The 20,702-nt window shown below is 35.9% G+C and overlaps 1 protein-coding gene across 1 annotated transcript in view; it reads right to left on the reverse strand.

Moving 5' to 3' along the window:
• LOC148223901 (uncharacterized) overlaps positions 1-20,702 on the reverse strand; it is a 248,163-nt gene that overhangs the window by 33,274 nt on the left and 194,187 nt on the right. The window contains exon 7 of the mRNA XM_088163253.1: positions 5,026-5,104. Within this exon, the coding sequence (XP_088019379.1) occupies positions 5,049-5,104 (56 nt within the window). The 3' untranslated portion in view covers positions 5,026-5,048. The remainder of the gene's footprint in view (positions 1-5,025; positions 5,105-20,702) is intronic.

Here is a 20,702-nt window from a genome sequence, read left to right on the forward strand (position 1 = left end):
AGGACTTTTGTGGTATTCTAATGCTACATTTGGTTGTAATAAATGATTCTGTAGCTCTATATGAAATTGTTGAAGCTATATATTTGAATATTTGAGAAATATTAGGATTTTTATGTTGCCACATTGCATAGACAGTAGAATTAGTAATGTGGTAACAGGTGTAGATATTGATGATTGTTCTAGCAAAATTCAACATTAAATATCTATTAATCCAATGAGCAAAAAACACCACAGTATGGTATGAATATAATTATGAGTTAATACAAATTAATTATACTGGAATATTAAATGAAGAAAGATATTTAAATCTCGAATGCAAATTATACTGGAATGAAGTGAGAACTTGCAAAGTACTCAATTGTACTTATGGTCATACTGTAAAGTCAGATCAATTTATTCTTTTAGTGAAGGATTAGGCAGGTACAAGGTGCAGGTGGTTACTGTGGAGAGGCTGATATGCTGGATTTTGCTGCATAATTTATACTTATTCATATTCCCCTTCCATGAAGTTCTCAATTTTAAAAGGCATTCTTTCATTTATCAAGGGAACTAAGTAGAATCAACTTGTTGAAGGACTTAGTTGAAAAAGAGCTGGTACAGAACTGTACAAGACTATACAAATCAATAAAACTACAAGGAGTCAGGATTTCAAGCAGAGGGGGTGTAGAAAGAACTTGTATAATTGAGGTCTAGCCTGAATTACCATCTGTGAAGTGCCAAACAAGCTGATAACTTACATAGAACAGAAAAATCATCTGATCAGAGAAAAATTGCTAACTCTCAGAGGTCATATGCAAGGGTAACGTGAGAATTGCTGAGTTTCAAGGAGAATTACATCTTGCCAAGATAGTAAAATAAAGTGTAAAAGAATTTTCTATTTTATTTTAAAATACAGATAAGCCATTTGCACTCAGTGTCAGAGTCCTATTCCTGCTACCCAGGGAATAACATTGGCAGGTAGTGTGTAGGACACAAAGGATCACATAATTTCAGGTTCCTAACAGCTGAGTAGTGGAGCATCAATCTCATTGTGCAGCTGTAAGATCCAGGAATTTCAAGGCTGCTACCATTTTCTCTTTCTCCAGTGAACAGTTTCGGATCTGCTTGTCAAAGAAACCCACATATTTACAGGAAAGCCAACACATCCAAGAAAGGAATTAGTCTGCATCTAGTACTGACCTTGTCTTACATGATCTCCCAGACCATTTGAGAAAGAATTCTCTTATCCAATACAGAAAAAAAAAAAATAGTAGATATAATAATTCAGAAGAATCCTTAATAGCTGCTGCCATAGGAGAAGAGGAGCAAAGCAGCATCGAATCTTGACCTCTCTGAAGGTCAGTAAGTAAATAGTGGCACTGTCATGAGGCAGGTCTTAAGGCACATTTTGTACTGACTTTTAGCATTTGACTGATTCAGTGACCCTCTCACATCAAGCCTGGGTAGCTGTGCAGCCAGCAGGCAGGAAACATAACAGTGATTGTGATGTGGATAGCTGCAAAGACTAACACATAGACGTACACACACACACATTTACATACAATTAAAAAAATGTAGATTCCTTAGAATGCAGACACTCCTTGAACAGTTCTGTCATCGTCACAAGAGCAACCACCAGTAGCTATTCTGAATAAAAATCTTGCTTAGCATTTAAACAGATGACTTCAGAGTAGAGTAGAAAAATGAGAAGCAGTCTAATGACACACTTACAAAACAACACGGTAGAGAAGAACTGGAGAAGATAAAAACAATACAATTGAGGAAATGAAAATAAAATTTCAAAGTACAGGGTGGTACACTAACAGATCAGGGAGGACTGGCTTTGCCATCAAAACCTTACAGCTAAAATCAGCAGCTGGAATCATGTCTGTGCAGTATTGAGTCAGACAGTGACAACTGCTGAGACACAGCTGCAGAAACTTAGATATTTCAATCAGGTGAAGCATTTACCAATGCCAGGAAAAATCTAATTAAGGCAGACTTAAATAGTCTAGGCCTGATGACAGTTACTGCAGGATGTTTAGAGAATGGATGAAGTATCTTTAATGCAGTTAGAGGATACCTATGAAAATCTATGCAGCTTGGGAAATACATCAAAGTCTGGAGAAGCTATGTCCTCTTTAAAAAGAGGATATTGTTGGGTAGAAAAACTGGGTGATATTTTCAACTAGCTGTTGAAAAACAAAATTGCCAAAAACTGTAAGTCTCAAGAATTCTATATGTAACAGATCTGTGTTATTTTTCAGGGATGAAGTATGATAATTAGCTACATTTTCTGTTAGGTTAGCAGCTTTGTTAGACAACTGACACAGCTGTCTTCTGGTTATTTTCTAGTGCAGGTAACAATTCTGGTTTTGGCAGTCCTATAACTGTTTCTCAGAAAAAAAATATATTTTCTCTCTTTAAATAGAACTAGGTATTCCATTGTAAAGAAATGGATAGCCACAAGTTAGGCATCAGAAATACCCTTTCTAAGTTTCTAAGAGATTTCTCTGGAGAAAAAAAAAAAGGCACAATTTCTATTTTTCCCTATGGGTAGATTTCTATTTTAGTTTATTAACTCTGAATCATTCTTCCCAGATGATTTCCAGCATCTGTGTACTGTTTGTTCATAGAGCATAGCAGATGCTTGTTTAGAACCTTAGAGGGGTGCTGTTGTATGTTGTTCTGTTATAAGATTAGAGTTAGAAATAGTCTTCAAGTATCATGTTTGTTCTTGCTCCTAGGAAAAATTCTCCATCTATGTATTTGAAGCTCAAGATACTAGTACATCAGTCTGGGATTCTGCACTTCTCTGTGCCTCTATATCACATCACCTTCTGCATGATTTCCAGCAACTTTAAATGAACATGGTAAACTAATTGAAAGAAAAGCCCTTTGAAAAAAATCAAATATTTAAATTCTTTTATTGTAGGGCACTTTTACTTCTCTGTGCTATTCCTCTTTTAGATTTTGGCTGTTATAAAAAACATTTGGCTGTTATAAAAAATGGCTGTAAGAATTCTTCGGTGGGGTGCTCTTTGGAACATTTATAGATAACTCTTACTCAAATATGAATATTACACAAGAGTATCATAAAAAGCTTTTAAAAATTAAAAATACATCTTGGCAAATATGTATGTATAGGTAGTTTAATTGCAATACCTGTTGCAGAGGGGGCAGCATCAACTCCCTCAACCTACTGGCCAAAGATGCAGGCCAAGATACGATTTGGTTTCTGGGCTGCTGGCTACAGGAGACCAGAGAATTGATAGACTGACTCAAAACAACTTGGTAGATTGTGTACGTGTGTGTGTGTGTGTGTGTGTGTGTGTGTGTGTGTGTGTGTGTGTGTGTTTGGGAAGGGGCAGGGCAAGTTCTGCATAGGTGGAACAGTGCAGTGCTCCACACCCTGCTCCTGAAGCCTCTGGTCTGGTCCTAGAGTGTCTGCCATGCCAAGTGGCACACTGACAGCCCAAAATTCTCCTAATGGCCACGTGGGCCCCTAGGGTACATTAAAGTGCAGGCATGTACCTGAGGGAGAGCCCTGGGAGACCAGAGAAGATAAAAAGCAGTGGTAATGTTGTGATGCTGACAAGCCCCACTGCCTTGGATTTACAAGTAGTTGAGGCCATGCTGGATCTAAGGCATTCTCTATATAGATCTTTCTCTCTCCTTTTTTCTTTTTATCTTTCTTCTGCTAATTTATTGAATTATGTTTTAAGCCAGACTAAAAAGTTCTAGTCAATGCTTTAGTAAGGGCCTTGCTGTGCCTGGATAACTTGAAGTTGGCTAATTCTAAGTTTCCTAAGATAAAGTTTATGAAGTGACTTACTTTGAACTGGATGTTGTTTTGAATTTTCCAAGTACTTTATTTTACCTTAGCGTTCGAAAGTTTGCAAATAAAACTTTGATATTAAATCTCCTGATAATTTTTATGCTTCTCTTGTGCACCGCCAGAGTGAACACAATTACCTTTCCCCTTAAACTTGCCCAGCAAGATTGCAGCTTAACAATGGTGCACATTACTTGTGCTTGTTTCCACCACCTGTGCATTTAAGTGCTTATTCCCTTTAGTTTGACCAGAAGTTCCCTACTCTGCCATGTTGGTCTCTTGCCTTCCTTGCCCTGCTTCTTGCTCCTGGGATTACCAGGTGTTGCTCTCTATGGAAGACTTTCTTAAAGATTTGCCAGCACCATTTGGGCTCCTTTGTCCTTGCAGGCAGTCTCCAGGGGATCCTATTGACTGTTGCCTTGAAGAGCTGGAAGTTTGCTTTCTTAAAGTTCATGATTCTGACTTTACTCCTTAACTGACCAATCTCCCTCAGGACTGCAAACTCCACACTGAGTCCCAGGCTGCCTCCAATCTTGACATCCCTCATTAACTCACTTGCATTGGTGACCAATAGACCCAGTATTGCCTCTCCTCTGGTAGAGCCGTCTGTTACTTGGCTCAAGAAGTTTTCCTCCATGCACTGCAGGACTGTCCTGGACTGCCTGCAGCTTGCTCTGCTACTTTCCCAGCAGAAGTGGGGTGTCCCATCACAAGAGCTTGTCAGTGCAATGCCTCCTGTGGTGGGAGCAAGAAGGCTTCATCAACAGGCTCCCCTTAATCAGGTGGTCTGCAGTAGACATCAATTATTTAGTTCTCTTTGTTGCCTTGATCTCGGATTCTTATCCATGGGCTTTTGACCTGTTCTTCTGAGACAGCTCTTCACACTCAATTCAACCCCTGATGTAGAAGGGCAATGTCTCCACCTCTCCTTCTGAGCAGTGTGTAGCCGTGATAGTCACACACCAATCATGGGATTCTTCTCACCAAGTGTCAGTAATGGCAACAATGTCATATCTTTTCAGCAGCACAGTGGCTTCCAACTTCTCCTGTTTGTTGTCCATGATGTGTACATTAGTCACTAGCAATATCCAGCCAAACAGAGAAGGAATTTGTCTGGTGCTTGGTAGTGCCTTATCTGTATCTTATTATTTTAATTCCTTCTAATTTTCTAATTATTGTACTTGAGCATAACCTGTTTGGCATTAATTTACCTCAACAGTGAGACTTTCTGCCTTCAGTAATGCTGGACTATTTGAACCTGGGTCAACAGGATGTCAATAGCTGAGCTACCTGTTAAAACAAACACAAATGTGATCAAAAATTGACTGGTTGCTTCAGTTCCTCTTTTCCCAGCATATTAACTTAAAGTAACTACAGTAGCTAGGGAAAAACTAGAATAAAATGTGCTGCATCTTGTTCAAATACCATTTCCATTAAAAAGTTAGAAGTTGCCTTGCAAAGTAAAGCCTTGCCAAAATCAAGTTCCAGCATTAAGCACAAACCAACAATGAAAGTGTGAATTACAATATTGTTTTAAAATAATGATAGCTATTTTTCCAGTATACTTGTTCATAGTTCAGTTACCTCTTACCAAACAGCTATTCTATAATTCAGCTTAATCATTCTGCAGCCCATGATCCTGTGCTTTTTTTGCCATGCATTATTCAATATCTGCCTCTAACACAGGCATTGTTAAATTTCTTTTCTGTGAATCGCTTCAGAACAGAATGTGCATTTCCTGAATGATCATACACAACAGGAAAAAAGGAAGGTATTTTCTGACTGTGGATCAAAGACATAAAAGCATTAGTGTCAAATCTACATGGTGAAGGAGTATTTAACTGGAGATGTCTAAAATATAGGATTTTTTTTCAGAGTACATGCATTCTGTAAATCTGAATTACAAATATCTTTGGTTTCAGGTGGATTCCTGGCTTCTGAGAAATTCTGCAACTGAGCTATGGCTATTAGGCAACATAGAATGAACAAAACCTTGAAGAGTCTAGTCTAAATAGAACGGCTAGTATCATGTGAGATCTACTTTCAGCTACAAACATATTACAAAACTGTAAATAAAACATTTTTAACCTATGATTTAGTATTTTCCAGCAAACTTCCACCTCACAGGGCATCCTCCACACCTAATACTGCAACAAAAAAGTTTAATTTATTTCCCGAAAAACTTCAGTCCAGACTTCAGTCTAATCCTTCTCTCAAATAACTTGGACAGCTTGTGTCACTGTGTTGGTGTTCATAATTGTGCTCTTCACAACAAAGTGAAGTGTCAATAAAGTGTTACTTTATTGGCTAAGAACCACTAAGTAACAGTAGGAAGTATCTTCCTCGCAGCAAAGTACACCCAGCTAATCTGGGTGGCTGGAGCCTGCTCCTGGGCTCCCTGCAGATTTAAGCATTGATTCCAGCTGCCAGTTAACCTCATGTGTTTCCCCTTGTGATTTCTTTTCTCACATATTTTATACCACGTGGAATTTCATGCCACATTACCATTTTTATTGGAACAGAAATTTACTTTTTATTTCTAGGACAAAATGTCAAACATTTGAGTTCCCTCCTTCAAAGCCCAGTCATTCCAGACTTTAAAGAAAAAAAAGGTCATCAGACTTTGTTTTCTAAATGTTTTCTTTCTCTAAATTTCATTCTTCAACATTAAATTTATTTTTGCAATAGAAAAATCTCTCTCAAATAAAAACAGAGAATACTTTCAAATATGACTTGTCACTGGAAGAGATCTGAAAAATATCAGCTTATATTTGAGGCTTGGGAACCAAGAAGATGAGCTCTTATAATCAAGAGACCTAAGAAAGTTTTAATGATAAATAGTAGTATTGGTCCCAACTGTAACTATTCAATGTTACATCCTCTATTCAGATCCCAGATGCTAATGGCAACACTTTCTAAACCAGGAGTTTTAATGACAAGAAAATGACAGCTGATAAATTAATTCATCCTCCCGCATGTAGTCCTAAATATTTAGTATCATAGTATCTTGTTATCAGTGTCACAATATCAGAAAAATACTATCGCCCAAAAACTACGATAAAAAAGGTAGGAGTTAGTGAAAATAAATGAAAACTGCTTACAGGAAACAGGTATGGCTGCATGCTGCAGTTCCCATGCAATCTTCAACTGGGCAGGCTGCCTAAGGCGAGGACTGCACGATGACAGCAGAGCTGCTCGCCCCTTTGTAAAGCCAAAAAACCACTGTACCGAGTCATCAGTCACTTTAGGAGATTGGTGTCAGGGCCCAGGCTTTGCCCTGACCTTCTTGGGGCTTTGTCTGCCTGGGCTCAGGGCCAGCCTAGAGGCTGAAGGCTCGGTGAGTGAGCAGCGCGTCCTTGGCGTGCAGGGGGCCGCTCTGCCCGGGAGCCCGGGCTGGGGCCGCCTGCTGCTCCCCTTCAGGCCTCCAGCGCTGTGCTGTGCCTGTGTGCTGCTGATCCACGTCCTCACTGGCCTGCTGTCCCTGCTGGACTCGGCCATTCTGTCACCACAGGCCTCGGTGTGCTGCCCACGGCACGGCTGCCGCCTCCCGGGCCATGGGATGGGCCTGGCTGGCACAGCCCTGCCCTTCCAGCGCCGCTCCCTGCTGCACATCCCTGGGGAAAACTGTAGGCTCAGAGCCGTCCTTGTCCTTTTACAGAAAAGCCTTTCGCTCTCCTGAAATCACATTATGGTATTTTTTTTTTCTTGTCATTTTACAGAAAAGCCCTTTACTCTCCTGAAATCACATTATGGTATTTCATACTAGGCAAGCTGTGCTTTCCAAGCAAACTTGAAAAATAATTGTTTTGCTCCAATTCCTTTAGGTAGTTATATTAGATCAATTACAATAATATAAACAGATTAACTCACTACTGCAAAATTATTCTTGGGATATATTTCTGAACCTCTCCCAAAGTTGTAGAAGCTGTACAACTTAATTTCTATCAGCTCATGGCTCAACATTAGCCAGGAAATAAGTTTACTGCAAATTTTATAAATATCTTTATAGATATAAATATAAATATATCTATTTATATATTTATATATATAATATTTTATAAAAACGGCCATTTTTTTTTATTTTTGCAAATTTTTTTCAAGATCTGTAAAGATCTTTATCCCCTTCTGTCTTGTTTCTTCAGGAGATTGTTAGAGTGTTCTTAACTCAATATCACCTTTATAGTTTTTTTTTTTGTCTCAGTAGAACAAAGGCTTTAAAAGTAGGAACGATGATTATCATTCTGTCACATTCTAGTTACTCCTTTAATAAATCCTTTCACATCATGAAATATTTCAAATTCTTCGATGTTGTTTCCTGGAAGAATCATTTAACAAAGATGGAATTCATTGAACTACTTCTCTCAAAAATACTATCTTTTTGGATGGTGTCTGGCTAGCTACTCAGGGAAATCCATCACCCATTTGTTAAATTTTTTTACCAACTTTTCTCTCACATTAGCCCTCAATTTCTGTTATCTCTGAGCCTGATAATAAGCAGGTATTTGGAATATGCTTTTTCATTCATGCCTCCTAGGTATGTGAGTTGCTGCCAAGTGAAGGGAGACTGGTTTATGTATAGGTTTATCTGTAGTGGGCATCAGGATTGCTAAAGCTGGACTGAAAGCTAGAATGAGAAGAAGGCTTGAAGAATTCGTTTTCTTAATAAATTAGGTTTCTAAATAAGTTATGACCATATTTTGTAGGAAAAGGAGCTGACTCTTATCAGGACTAGAAACCTCACTGAACTCAGGCTCAGCACTGTGTGGCTGTAATTATCAAACTGTGATTACTTGCTCAGAGAGTAGCTTTAAATGGAAGAGTTTGACTACCCCACTTATCAATATTACTTAAGACCACTGAACTATCCTTTTAGCCTTTAGCTCTGCAGTGACTGTGATAGACAAAAAGGAAGGTGGCAAACAGAGCCCCTGAGTGTGCTGCGTTTAGAACACCCTTTAATGAATACTGGAACAACGTTCTTCATTACCACAAGGTGTCACTTTTACGACTCTTGGATGAACATCAAAGTTTAAAAGTAAAATATTAGATGGAATCATTCCCTACTTTTTCCTGAAATTGCTATGCTAGCTTCTCTAGTTTGCTTATTACATTTGTATGAAAACTGAATTAGCTATACAATAGATCTGAGCAGACATCTCATGAAGAATAATCTGTGTAGTTTCTGTTTCTGCTTTTGAAATTTTAGGAACAAACTACAACTTCCTTCAGTTTGCTAATTACTTAGATTTATATAATATTTATATAATAGATTTATATAATATTTAATGATAACATTAATATTATTCCAAATTGAAGTATTGCATACTGGATATTAGTCAGATAATACTGCTAATATTTCTGCCCTTTGACTAAGCACTTGGGCATTTATGGAAACATAGCTCAGAATATTTTTAGATATGGCTGTGACTACTGGTCTTTTAAAAAAAAATCAGCAGTAATCCTTTTTCAATTCACTCACCCTACAAATTCACAGACTCACGTGCTCAGACTCACCTCGAGCTCACAGAGCTGCAGCAGCCTCACCCCTGCTAGGCTACTGAATTCAGCAATCCCTAACAATTACAATAAAAAATGTGTGTGTCCTAAGCCATTGTGGGTCAGTAGAAACATCCCCATGAGCTTCAACATAATTCAAATAAAACATATCTGAAGTACTAAATAATTGTAGTTTAAGATCACAGAAAAGCCTAAGTAATTTCTTAAGCAAACCCATCTAAATAGTTGCATGACTTAAAACTTAAAATTTCAGTTTAAACCAGGAAGACAAATTAAAGTATATCACTATTGCTGTTGTTAGAAAACTGATAAAGGAAACAGGAAGTATACAGAACTGTTTTCAGGGAAGGTCTTGATCTTAAGTGGACTTGTTACTACAACTTTAATGGAAAAAATCCAAGCATTTAATTGTAAGGGGTTTTTTTTACTGTGATTTCTCACTCAAAAAAGTAAGCAAGAAATTTTTTGAAGAATTTAAATGTTCCTGTTTTTACTAAACATAACTTTTTAATCTTCTCACTACATACTTTGTAAAATTATGAGCTACAGTGATACTTTTAACAAATCACGTGTATCTAACATTTCTCATCAATTTTAACAAGCTGGTGTGATTTTATAATTGCCTTGTAATCACTAATGTGGTAAATATCCATTCATTTCTACGTGGTAAATGCACTTCAATTACTTAAGAAAACATTATCTGTGACATCCTCTTTTAAAAACCTTGAAGGCTTGTTCTTTCACTTATATAGAATTAAAACCAGTTCATTACAATAAAAGATTTAACTTTTAAAAAAATATTTGTCTCAAGAGGTGCCATTTCAGAAAACTTTTTTCCCAAATTTGACTGAAGCCTCTGAGGGACAATGCAGATTAAATGATACCTATCTTAAAACATCTATGCATTTATAGTGCATGTTTTTAAATAAAAAAAACCAAGAAGCATCTCTCAAACAAAAAGAGGCCGCAAGAATCAAGGGGAAACTGGTTGAGTTAGTTAATCACATATCTTGAATGCAGTTTGACATATTTTAAACCACTACTCCAGGGTGTCTGAGATCCATAAATGCACTGACAAAGATTTTGGAGAAATGAAATGAAACTGACAGTTTTTCCTTAAGTGATCATCTAAATTTAACCACAAAGGTCATTTAGCAATATGCATATTTGCATAACGATACATAGCCTCAGACAACAGGCAAGTAATTCATAGATGAGTAACTGGTTTCAAAATCTGGCTGACAAAGTAACTACTTCTAACAGATAAAGCTATGGGTTCTAGAAAGAAAAATATTGTTCTTATTCTGCTGTTGTTATTTCTCTTCTTTTTAACAGAGAAGTTAAATTTATTTTAAAATTCATTATGATTTGTGTGAGGTGTTGCTGGTGAGAAACTGACTATAAGTCTCAGACTGCACTGTGTCAAACTGTCTTTGAAAGGTCACAACCTTTTAATATTTCTCCAATACAAACACTATTTGTTCCTGTAGGATCCAATACACAGTCTTAGCATATTATACATTACCAATAAATGCAAAAACAGTAAATTGGTGGATTAAACCAGTACGTGTCAAAATTCCTCACTTATACCAGGAACTTATATATGTTACATATTACACAGGGTTATATTGGAATAGATGGAATGTGATTCTTGGACCAAATGTCTGTGATCCTAGAGCTGTGAAGCCATTAGGCATTGTTAGCAAATGCAGAGGAAATTATCACAAAACATCTTAGCTTATTAAAATTTGTAACAGTGCAGTTGCATCTTACCTTTGGTGAAGCTCCTTGGAGAAATACAGGACCTACTGATTAAAATTCAAGCATGCATGTCAAATTTTCCTAGGGTAAAAATGTCCAGATCCTTGATTGTAATTCAGACTAATATACACTTTAGACCTAGTTACCCATTTACAACAACAGACAGGCAAGGAAGAGATAATTGGATACTGTCCTGTAACATACTTGTATATTAAATTTTCCAAATGATTTTTAAATTATTGTGTTCTAACTTTGCAAATAGTTAGTGAACAGTCTGACTAATCCTTTCGTTTTAAATGAAAGGAAAACAAATGTCAATCCACTAACCTTCTCTCTCAATAAGCAGCAGTGGAAATTGGTATTGTACAAAAAAATTTCATGAAAGATTTCGAATTCATTTGTTTCTGTACAGTTTTTTACTAAGTGCAAACATGAATAGGACTATATAATTCAGGTTGCCATTTTTAACTTATAATAGAAAAAAAGCTAAAATCAGAACATCTTCAAAAATACATAATAGCTTTAGTCCTTTAGAAGTGAGGAAACAACAGTCCATATTTGAACACTGATGTTTTCTGTAACTGACATTAATCATGTATGTATGGGAAAAAGGAGGCACCTTACTAACTCTAGATAGCACAGGTAATTCAGGAAAAAACTAAAGAAAACCATTAATAATCTGGAGGATTTGATTTGGATATTTAAGAACATGTGTGTTAACAGAACCATGTGTCTTTGCTTAACAATTACAAGGATGAGGTAGGAACATGAGTATTTAAAATCTCTAAAAGCACTTCAAAAATGTTGTTATTATTTCTTGTGGTACATCACCAAGAGTACAAATAATAGCTCAAAACTTCAGAGATAAATTTTGATTTACTAGATATTTTAAAATAATTTGTCAATAAAATATCAAGTAAATTACTTTTTTAGCCCAAGTATTCACTCATATTGTCAACTGGAAAACTGACAGCTGTAGTTCCCAGCAAACACCATTTCCATTATCTGAGATATCCATGATTTCACTGATGCTGAGAGCTATCCTTTAGGGCAATCTGGTACCGTTTGAAGGATGAACTCATGTTAGCTCTGTTTAGCACTTACTTTTAATGTTTAGGTCTATCCTTTTTACTTCATTGGGATAAGTTCTATTTATGCTATTGACAGCAAAGAATAAAAGGAGTCCATAGTGGTTGGTTACCTTCTTAAGTAAATGTGTCCATGAAAGTTTTTGCAGCTGTACTCCTGTTGAACAGTGAAGTTAGACATAAGCCAAGTGCAGGCTGATGGTACAGACCTACTCCTCTAATACTTTTTCTAAATAGCAGCCCAATACTCTCATCTGGTGCTTCTCTTCCTCCCTTCACGCAGAGAATTCAGTCAGACTTTCATGTGCTTCAGAGATGAAGGACAGAGTAAATGGTTTTTTTTTTCAATTTTAATATCTGTAAATTAAAATACACTATTTAAAATACATTCATTAATTTAGCTGAATTTGTTCTTAAATAATTCTTGAACCTGGGATTAGAATTCCAATGAATCCATGTTAGCACAGTCAAAACATGCCAGTATCTCTACCATACAGAGTAGTTACTCATGTTTAGCTCTGTGCTCTGAGGATAAGGTTCTCTGACAGTCAGCCACACAATCTATACAGGGAAGCATATAACATTCAAATCAATATCAATGTGACTTAGCCACAATGGCTTCAATTTTTTTTCCCTTCAAATGTAAATTTACATCCTCATCCCCTCCCACAATTTGTTTTTTGCAGCAAGAATCAAAGAGGTTTTACAAGACTGTTGCAAATATAAAATATTCACCACTAAACCATAAACCTTGCTCATCTGTGAGATATAAACACTTCCAATTAAATGAAAAATTCAGCCTCAAGATCTTTCCTTCCTCTTCCAGCAAATGATTTACACAAGATTTTACACACTAGTCTGTGGCTTTATTGGCACTGCAGGAATAATGTGCTTCTAAAAGTTGTTGCACTGGCATGTAAACACTGCAAACAAGGAGCAGCTGATGAAAAGAATGCATAAATTAGAAAGACCTGACAGCTTTTCTTCCTTACATCCTTCTCAGTAATTCTTATTTTAGAGCAGGCTCTAATAGGATAAACGCTTTTCTTGAACTTAACTTGTAACAGCTGCTTTCCTCTCAGGCTTGTTAAGTCTCACAGCATAGACAGATTCTTGGTTATGAGCAAACTGGGACATCTGAACCTGAGCAAGCAAAACAGTTTTATATAACCAGTCTGTTGATTCCATCAAATGAGGAAATAATTTTAGCATACAGTGAGAATAAAATTACAAAAGGTAAATGTTGATTTTACTCCATTAAATTGTGTGAAAGCAGACCTATAGGCACTAAATCTTAATGCTGGCAGCAGGAAGAAATAAACATGAGCTTTAAAAGGAAAAAAGAATTTAGTTAGTAAATCTCTTAAAGCACTCTAGAGGCATGCAAAAGATAAGAGAAATGCTCTTTTGAAATACAATAAAAAGCTATTATAAAAATAGTGTGTATTAATTTTGAGACATTAAACTCTGCCTTGAAAAATATAAAATAGGTCAAAATATTTATCATGGTGTAAATGATACTTGTAATCCTAATATGAACACCACAAAGAAGAGTATAATGCCACTTACTCCATTTCAAACCCCATTAAGTGTGTGTTACCTTCACTGAAGTCAACAGCAACAGTCCAATATATACTTGTAACTCACAGTATCTTTGGATTTCACTTGCTATTAATTTCTTGCTTGCTTGGGTTCTAATTCTGCCATCAGCAAAAATTTTTGGTGACTACTGAATTAATCCATAAAGTATGATGTACTTTATTTCATATCCAACAGATAAAAAACAATCACTGGAATTAGTATCCCCAGCATTCACACTCAAAATTCCAGAATTTCCGACACACAGGAATTATTTCATTTTGGTATTTGTTCTTTTAAGTTTTAGATTTCTTCGTCTCTTTTCCAAGAAGAATACCTTTAAGAGCAGGTGACCTATTACTCCTGGTGACTAATATGAGTAATTGCAAGACAGGTAATTGAATGCAAGTTAATTTTGATTTTATAGTAAGCAATATTTAGATGAGATATACAGAGTTCTTGGAAGACAGAATAGTAAATTGTCAAAGTAGATAAAAAAACCCAAACCGTAAGTCTAAACTGCTGCAAATAATTTTGCATTCCTCTTTTACAGTAACTTCAGTTGCATTTTTCATGTTTAATTTAGTAACATATATGGGTTTTTTAAAAAAACTCAAATAGATAGAACTCCTATTACGTGTTTGAAATACCCCATTGGTTTCCATTTAAGCCTGTGTTCTCTTTTGTCTCTGATTCTGCAAAAGAGTTAGAATTTTTTAAATATTTCTTTTAACTTTTCAATCTTTTTTCACCATTTCTTCAATACATTTTTCCCCTGTTCATTTATCTGAATTTTTCAGCAGGGAACTTACTTTAAGTATTTTAAATGGAAATTATATACTGTGTCTGGAGCAGGATGCCAACCACTTCCATGTTTTGCTGTTGTGATTCTGCATTTATTGAACTTCCAACCCTTAGCAAGTGCAACAGCAATGAACATGTCTGAAGTAAACTTACATGACCTATTATTCTTTCATTTTTTGCTCAAATACACCAATTGAAAAACTCTAGACCAAAAGAAGGCAATGTAGGGTGAACACTGGCAGGTTCAGGCATTGGAGACAGAGGAACTTGAAAAATATATGTGATAAAGCAGCAAAATGGCACAGAGGAAAGAAAGCAATGAAAGTCTTCCTGAGGGAAGGCAAATTCAAAAGTTTCCAACATATCAGCACAGATATTTCTGATCCCTTGCTGAAATACTGCTAGCAAATAGTTCATAGAAGTCAGAACATCTTTCTCTGTGTGGAGCCCTCCATATGTGTTTGAAAAGAAGAATCCAAACTTGTTTGAAAGGAAACCAAAAATGCATTGAGAACCATACAGATGCAAAGAAAAAATCTTAGGGAAAAGGACAGTAAATTATCATGTATTACACTGCTTTCACAAGTAGCTAAAATTCACATAATCAAAAATAAAAGATGCATTGCACAAAGTGCTGTTTACTGATTAAAAGCCATTAGATTTCCTGCTATGTTGAGATTATTTATGACAAGATTGATAAAGAGAACAGCTCTGATTTACAGAAGATAGATGGGATCATTATGAACATATAATTTTGTTTCACATAAAATAAGCCAAAGAACATCTACCTATTATTGGGGAGATTAAAGATAATCCAAATAGCCTTTGACCAAAAAGAATTAGCTAATGTCATGGTTGGACAACCTTTTCCATCGACCAGTTTATTAGGTAATTTTCATTTTATGTATATTCAAATTAATGAAATGGAAACTCACTTCTGAAGTTGATCAAAACTTGCAGTCAGCCTTGGAAACCTAGTTTGCCATTATTTCAACCTACATTAATGCTTGTTTATGAACTGCAACACCAACTTAAACACATTCTGTGGTAATGGAATTACATGGACACAATTCCTCCAGCCTTGGTCTAGGAAGTCTTCCTAATGCAGGAGGAAAGGGAAGGTATTGCCTAAATGTGCAAGAAAAACTTTGAACTGCTTTATACATTTCACATCACAATATACTTATATCAGGGTACATTTATTAAAAACAGTAGATTTGTGCTGTATTGAAGGAGAGCTAGTTTCAGTAATTTCATTTAAACAGGCAGCATACCTGGAAATAAACTGTCATCTACTCCACCGAAAACACTGGGAGAGTACCAGAATTAGTGACTACATACAATCTCATGTCTGAGTTGATTGAAATCTCCAATAGAGAATGTGCCACTGTGTGTTTCAGGTGTGTGAGGCTTCTGAAAATTATTGTAATGCTGCATTTCCTGGGACCTGATTAAAACTTGATTGGAGTTTTTGAAGGTGAAATGTTACATTTCTGGATTTTCCCAGAGTTGCTTTTAGCTTTTCAGTACTTTTTTCCCCAGTAGAAAACGTTATCGCCTACTACAAACAACATTTTGTCAAAGCTTAACACATCAGCTTGAATCTTCTTCCTTAAATAAAAGATTTTAGTTAGATCAGCATCAAAATATTAGGTGCTATCCCCTAGGATGCCTCAGCTGGATTCATCTATGGAGAAACCTTCAACTAACCAATTCAATATATACTTTTTCCTCAGCTACAGCTGAGATTAGCAGCTGACCATGGAAAAGATGTATTTAGTGGCATTCAAAGGTTAGCATTCAGATGAAGCACTGTTTTTCTGAGTTTTTCAAATAAGAAGCCCAATATGATTTAACTAAAGCAGAGCCTTTCACTAGAAACCTGACCTAGAATTCAGCATCAGGGATCCCACATGACAGGACAGACAAATCCTCATCTGTGATGAAAGTTCTGAATCTGTTATTTCTTCCCAAGGCACATGTCAGCTTTCAGATCACATGAGCTAACTTCTGTGTATCTGCCCATATCTACCACCTGTTCCCAAGTGAATTGTAGCCCTTTTTAATACTCCTTCCCTGTTTTCAGTGGGCCTGCTTCTCATCAAATGTACCAAACATAAAGCTGTTAAATACCACTTATGCATTGTATTAAACTCACGATTCCTATTGTGTTACTGGCTCTCTGGAGATGTACACAGGCTTCACTGCTCATAACAACATGAGGCTCTGCAATTTTCTATGCCTACATCTGAAATAAGATGCTGAACCAATATAATAGATTGCTCCTAACCAAAAAAAGCACTGTATTCTCTCATCTTTTCCAGGTTCTCATCCAGTCCCAAGGTGATCTCATGCTGTTTCCTTCTAGTTTATCTAGGTACCCGAAAACTGCCCCCAGGACAAAGAAATAGATCCAATCAGTTGACAGTGGGACAGGAGAGATTGGTGTGAGCTTCCTGGTTTGGCATCAGTGAACTCTTAGATCAGTTAAGCCAATCTTAAATACTAACACCAAGACAACAAGTTTCTTTTTCAGTTTCTCTTTGGCTCTTGTATTTTAATCTGTGCCCATTGTCTCTTGTCCTGTCACTGGACACTGCTGCGAATTTACATCTTCCCTTTGGTATTAATAACATTCATAGAATCTAGTTGGTTAATTGCATAGTCTGTCTTGCCCATACTGTTGTTGACTTTTCTTGCCAACACAGTTCAATTCTGTTCCTTTTTACACTTAAATTTTACTTCTCAAAAGTCTTACCTCACAAAAATGACAATTTCTTTTTACTATGTAAAAAAATAGAGTGGTTTGCTATGCATGCTTCCTAAATGTTTATTCACAAAGCATATTAGTAATATCAGTAAAGGGCTTGTAGGACTGAAAAACCAATGTTGTGAAAGGCATAGACCACTTGAGTTTGATAGAAATAGCTTACAAGTTTGAATAAACCAAATTCCCTTTTGTGTGCTTGGTTTGACACCTCCTTTACAGGTTATTCTCCTATGTGTTCCCATTATAGAGAGCTGTTTATCAAAAATTTTAATACTTTTGTCCTATGACTGCTCTTCCATTTTGCATATTCTAGTTTAATAATAATTGAATTTGATCAGAAGTTTTTAGTTACACTACTTTTTTACTGAACTCTGTACGTGTATCTCAGGATATGCTTGTTCTGTACAAGACAGCATATGCTTATTTTTCTTTCTTTTCTTCAATGACACCTTTAAGATAGGTAAAATATAGACAGACAAATACACAGTTTGACAATTGTATGCATGATGCCCATATATTACAGCATTCTGCAGAAGAACAGAAAAAGAAAAGTTTTTCCCAATAACAATGACAATCTGTCAAAGGGACAGTTTTAGACTGAGATGATTGGGTAGATGCCAGACAAAAATAGTCTATGAGTTACACAGTGACATTGGGTTTTAAGCTGCCTGGATCTCACACTCAAAAGTGTCCCATACACAAATTCAGCTTCTTCTATTTACAATAGAAAATAGAAAATCTATTTACAATAGAAAATTGAAATTTTTGCACCACTGAAGTTGCATAAACAATGGAAAGAAAAAAAGTTTTAATAACATCACTTAGTCAACTTAACTGCCTAGACATTGAGGATTTTGTTTCGTTTACTGCATGTCTTTGATCTCTGCACTGGTACAACTCCCTAGAAAAATATTTCATTTCCAGACTATACTATGAACTCTAAAGGCATGAACTGACAGAATAATGATAACAAAATAGAAAGTCAGATGATAATGGAAAATAGTTTATGGTACCATCTAATGGGAATTCCTTCTCCTAGGAGTACAGAATCAATGCATTTTCTGGAAAGAGAGAAGCAAGTTTTTCCTTATAAAAGAATAAGAGCAAAATTATTTTTTAATGAAAGCAGTGCATGAACCTCACTTGTAAAGGCTACTGGTCATACATGATCCTAGCCTCTTGCATCTTTATTTACCCAAGTAAGTATGATCTCATTTTCCCTGAGCAGAAGGATTCCCTCTGCTTTCATCTTTTTCTTTAACATACACTTTGGTTTACAATTCTGAGATATCACCTTTCTTCCCCTCCCCAATGACACAATGCAATGACACAGCAGTCACCCAAGACAGAGTATTGGTATGAAAAAAATAAAAACAACACTATTGGAATATGTTGGTTGACATAATAAGTATTTATGCAAAGCCAGCAATGATAACATAAATTTTAAAAAATTAATACGACCACACCTTGCACCTTGCATGTTACATCAGTGTTATCGAGAACTAATATATTTTGTACTTCTTCTCAGCAAAGAAATTAAGAACAAATAAAGCCACATTATTTTATCCAGCGACATTTAAAACCCAAAGATAGTCTACTTTTAGATTTAATCAGTGAATTTCTTCTCAAAAGTTTACCAAGCTCAACCTAAATCATAATTCTCATTTTACCCATCCTATGAAAGGGTAGCCAATTTTTTTTTCAAGGAAGAGAAGCAATGTGTTAAATCCATCTTTTTTTTTAAAGCTGTGGAAGTGACAATGTTTGAACTCAAAGATCAGTTTTCTAGGCTATTTCCAGACAATGCAGTGGCACTAATATGTAATGCATCCAGAAAAGCTTTTATTTTTAGCTATATGTGACATTCTGCTCTTTCTGCAAATACACATGCGCAAATTTTTGCAAAGCCATAAAAACTCCTTCAGCTAGAATGCTTGAACATCCTAGCAACCTTTCAAGATCTTTACTGACTTAATTGTTTTCATATGTACACCATTAACTGCTCCATTTCTAAATATGCTTGTGGCTTGTAGAACTGATTAAAAAGCCACTCACATGCATGACATCCTCATATGAACCACTTAATACTTAATGTGCTAAATTAAAGAGATGATGGGAAATAACCTCATGACTTCTCATGACTTATGCATAAAAATGCATGTACAATTTAAGACAGACTGAACAGAAAGTTTTTTAGCTGTGATTGTAGCAAGAGATCACGGGACAGGGTTCCCATTCTGCTCCCTTGTTCTCTGACAGTGAGTTGCCAAAACTGTTTCAAAGGAAGGAAAGAGGTGGGGAAAATAATATTCATGTCAACAAATCCAGGTGTGCATTCATGGGAAGAATAGATTCCAGACAATTATTTATATGTTAGTAAAGGCAAGTACACATATCTGGGAGGGATGGACTCCTTAAGGAGCTTGTTATCTGACACAAGTGACACTATGGAAAGATGGTTCTAGGTGGAGCCTGTAGGAGCACCACATCCAGCATCAGCTTAGCTCATTGCAGACAGCTTTTCAACAGAGGGAATATTCCTTTGTTAAGATAAACTTAATTAGATTTCTCAAAAATATATTAATAATTTTTCACTGCACCTGTAAAGTTATTTTTACGTCAGGATGATTCCTGACAGATTGAAAGAATGATTTCATCGTGAAAAAGAGATAGTTATAAGAAAGACATCTAATTCTATAAAAAATGTGAGCCTGCTGTTTCTTTCAGGCTTTCTAAACAGCATGTTAAGTGAAAATTAATTTGTATAAATGTGGTATATTTTATCTTATTTACAAAAAAAATTTAAACGTGGAAAAAAATTGGCTTTAAGTATTGAAGCTTGGCATTTTTCTATTCTTTTTGTATTATGCTGGCTGTAGAATAGCTCTTGAGACTGCAAAAACTAATATTCATATCAGCTGATCCCTAGAGATGAACTGCAGCTTCCATTGCATGAACGATGATTATCTTCATTAGCAGCTTGTTTAATTTTTACAATTCCTTGCTCTTTTTACAATTTTAGGTAATCAGAATGGAAATGAAAAAGTGAAGCACGGAAAAATATCTCTCAGGATAATCCTGCCATTCCAGGTGCATACAAGGAGGTAGAATTAAGTATCTTTTAACTTGTAAACACTTCAAGCAGTTGTGCCATCTATTTTATACATGTTCTCTCTAACAAGAATATGTATGAAGAGTTCATTGGAATGTTTATGCACTAAGCTTCAGAGGATTGCATCTGATAATCAACCATGGCCTGACAGGGGCTTTTTCATTAGTACAAATAACTGTGGTTTGTAAAACCAGGCTTGGGGCTACTATTAGAATGTATATTTGTATACAAACATCTCTTTAAGCCATTTATTACTAT

This window comes from Sturnus vulgaris, chromosome 4 (genome assembly GCF_052056855.1).
Source record: "Sturnus vulgaris isolate bStuVul1 chromosome 4, bStuVul1.hap1, whole genome shotgun sequence".
NCBI lineage: Eukaryota > Metazoa > Chordata > Aves > Passeriformes > Sturnidae > Sturnus > Sturnus vulgaris.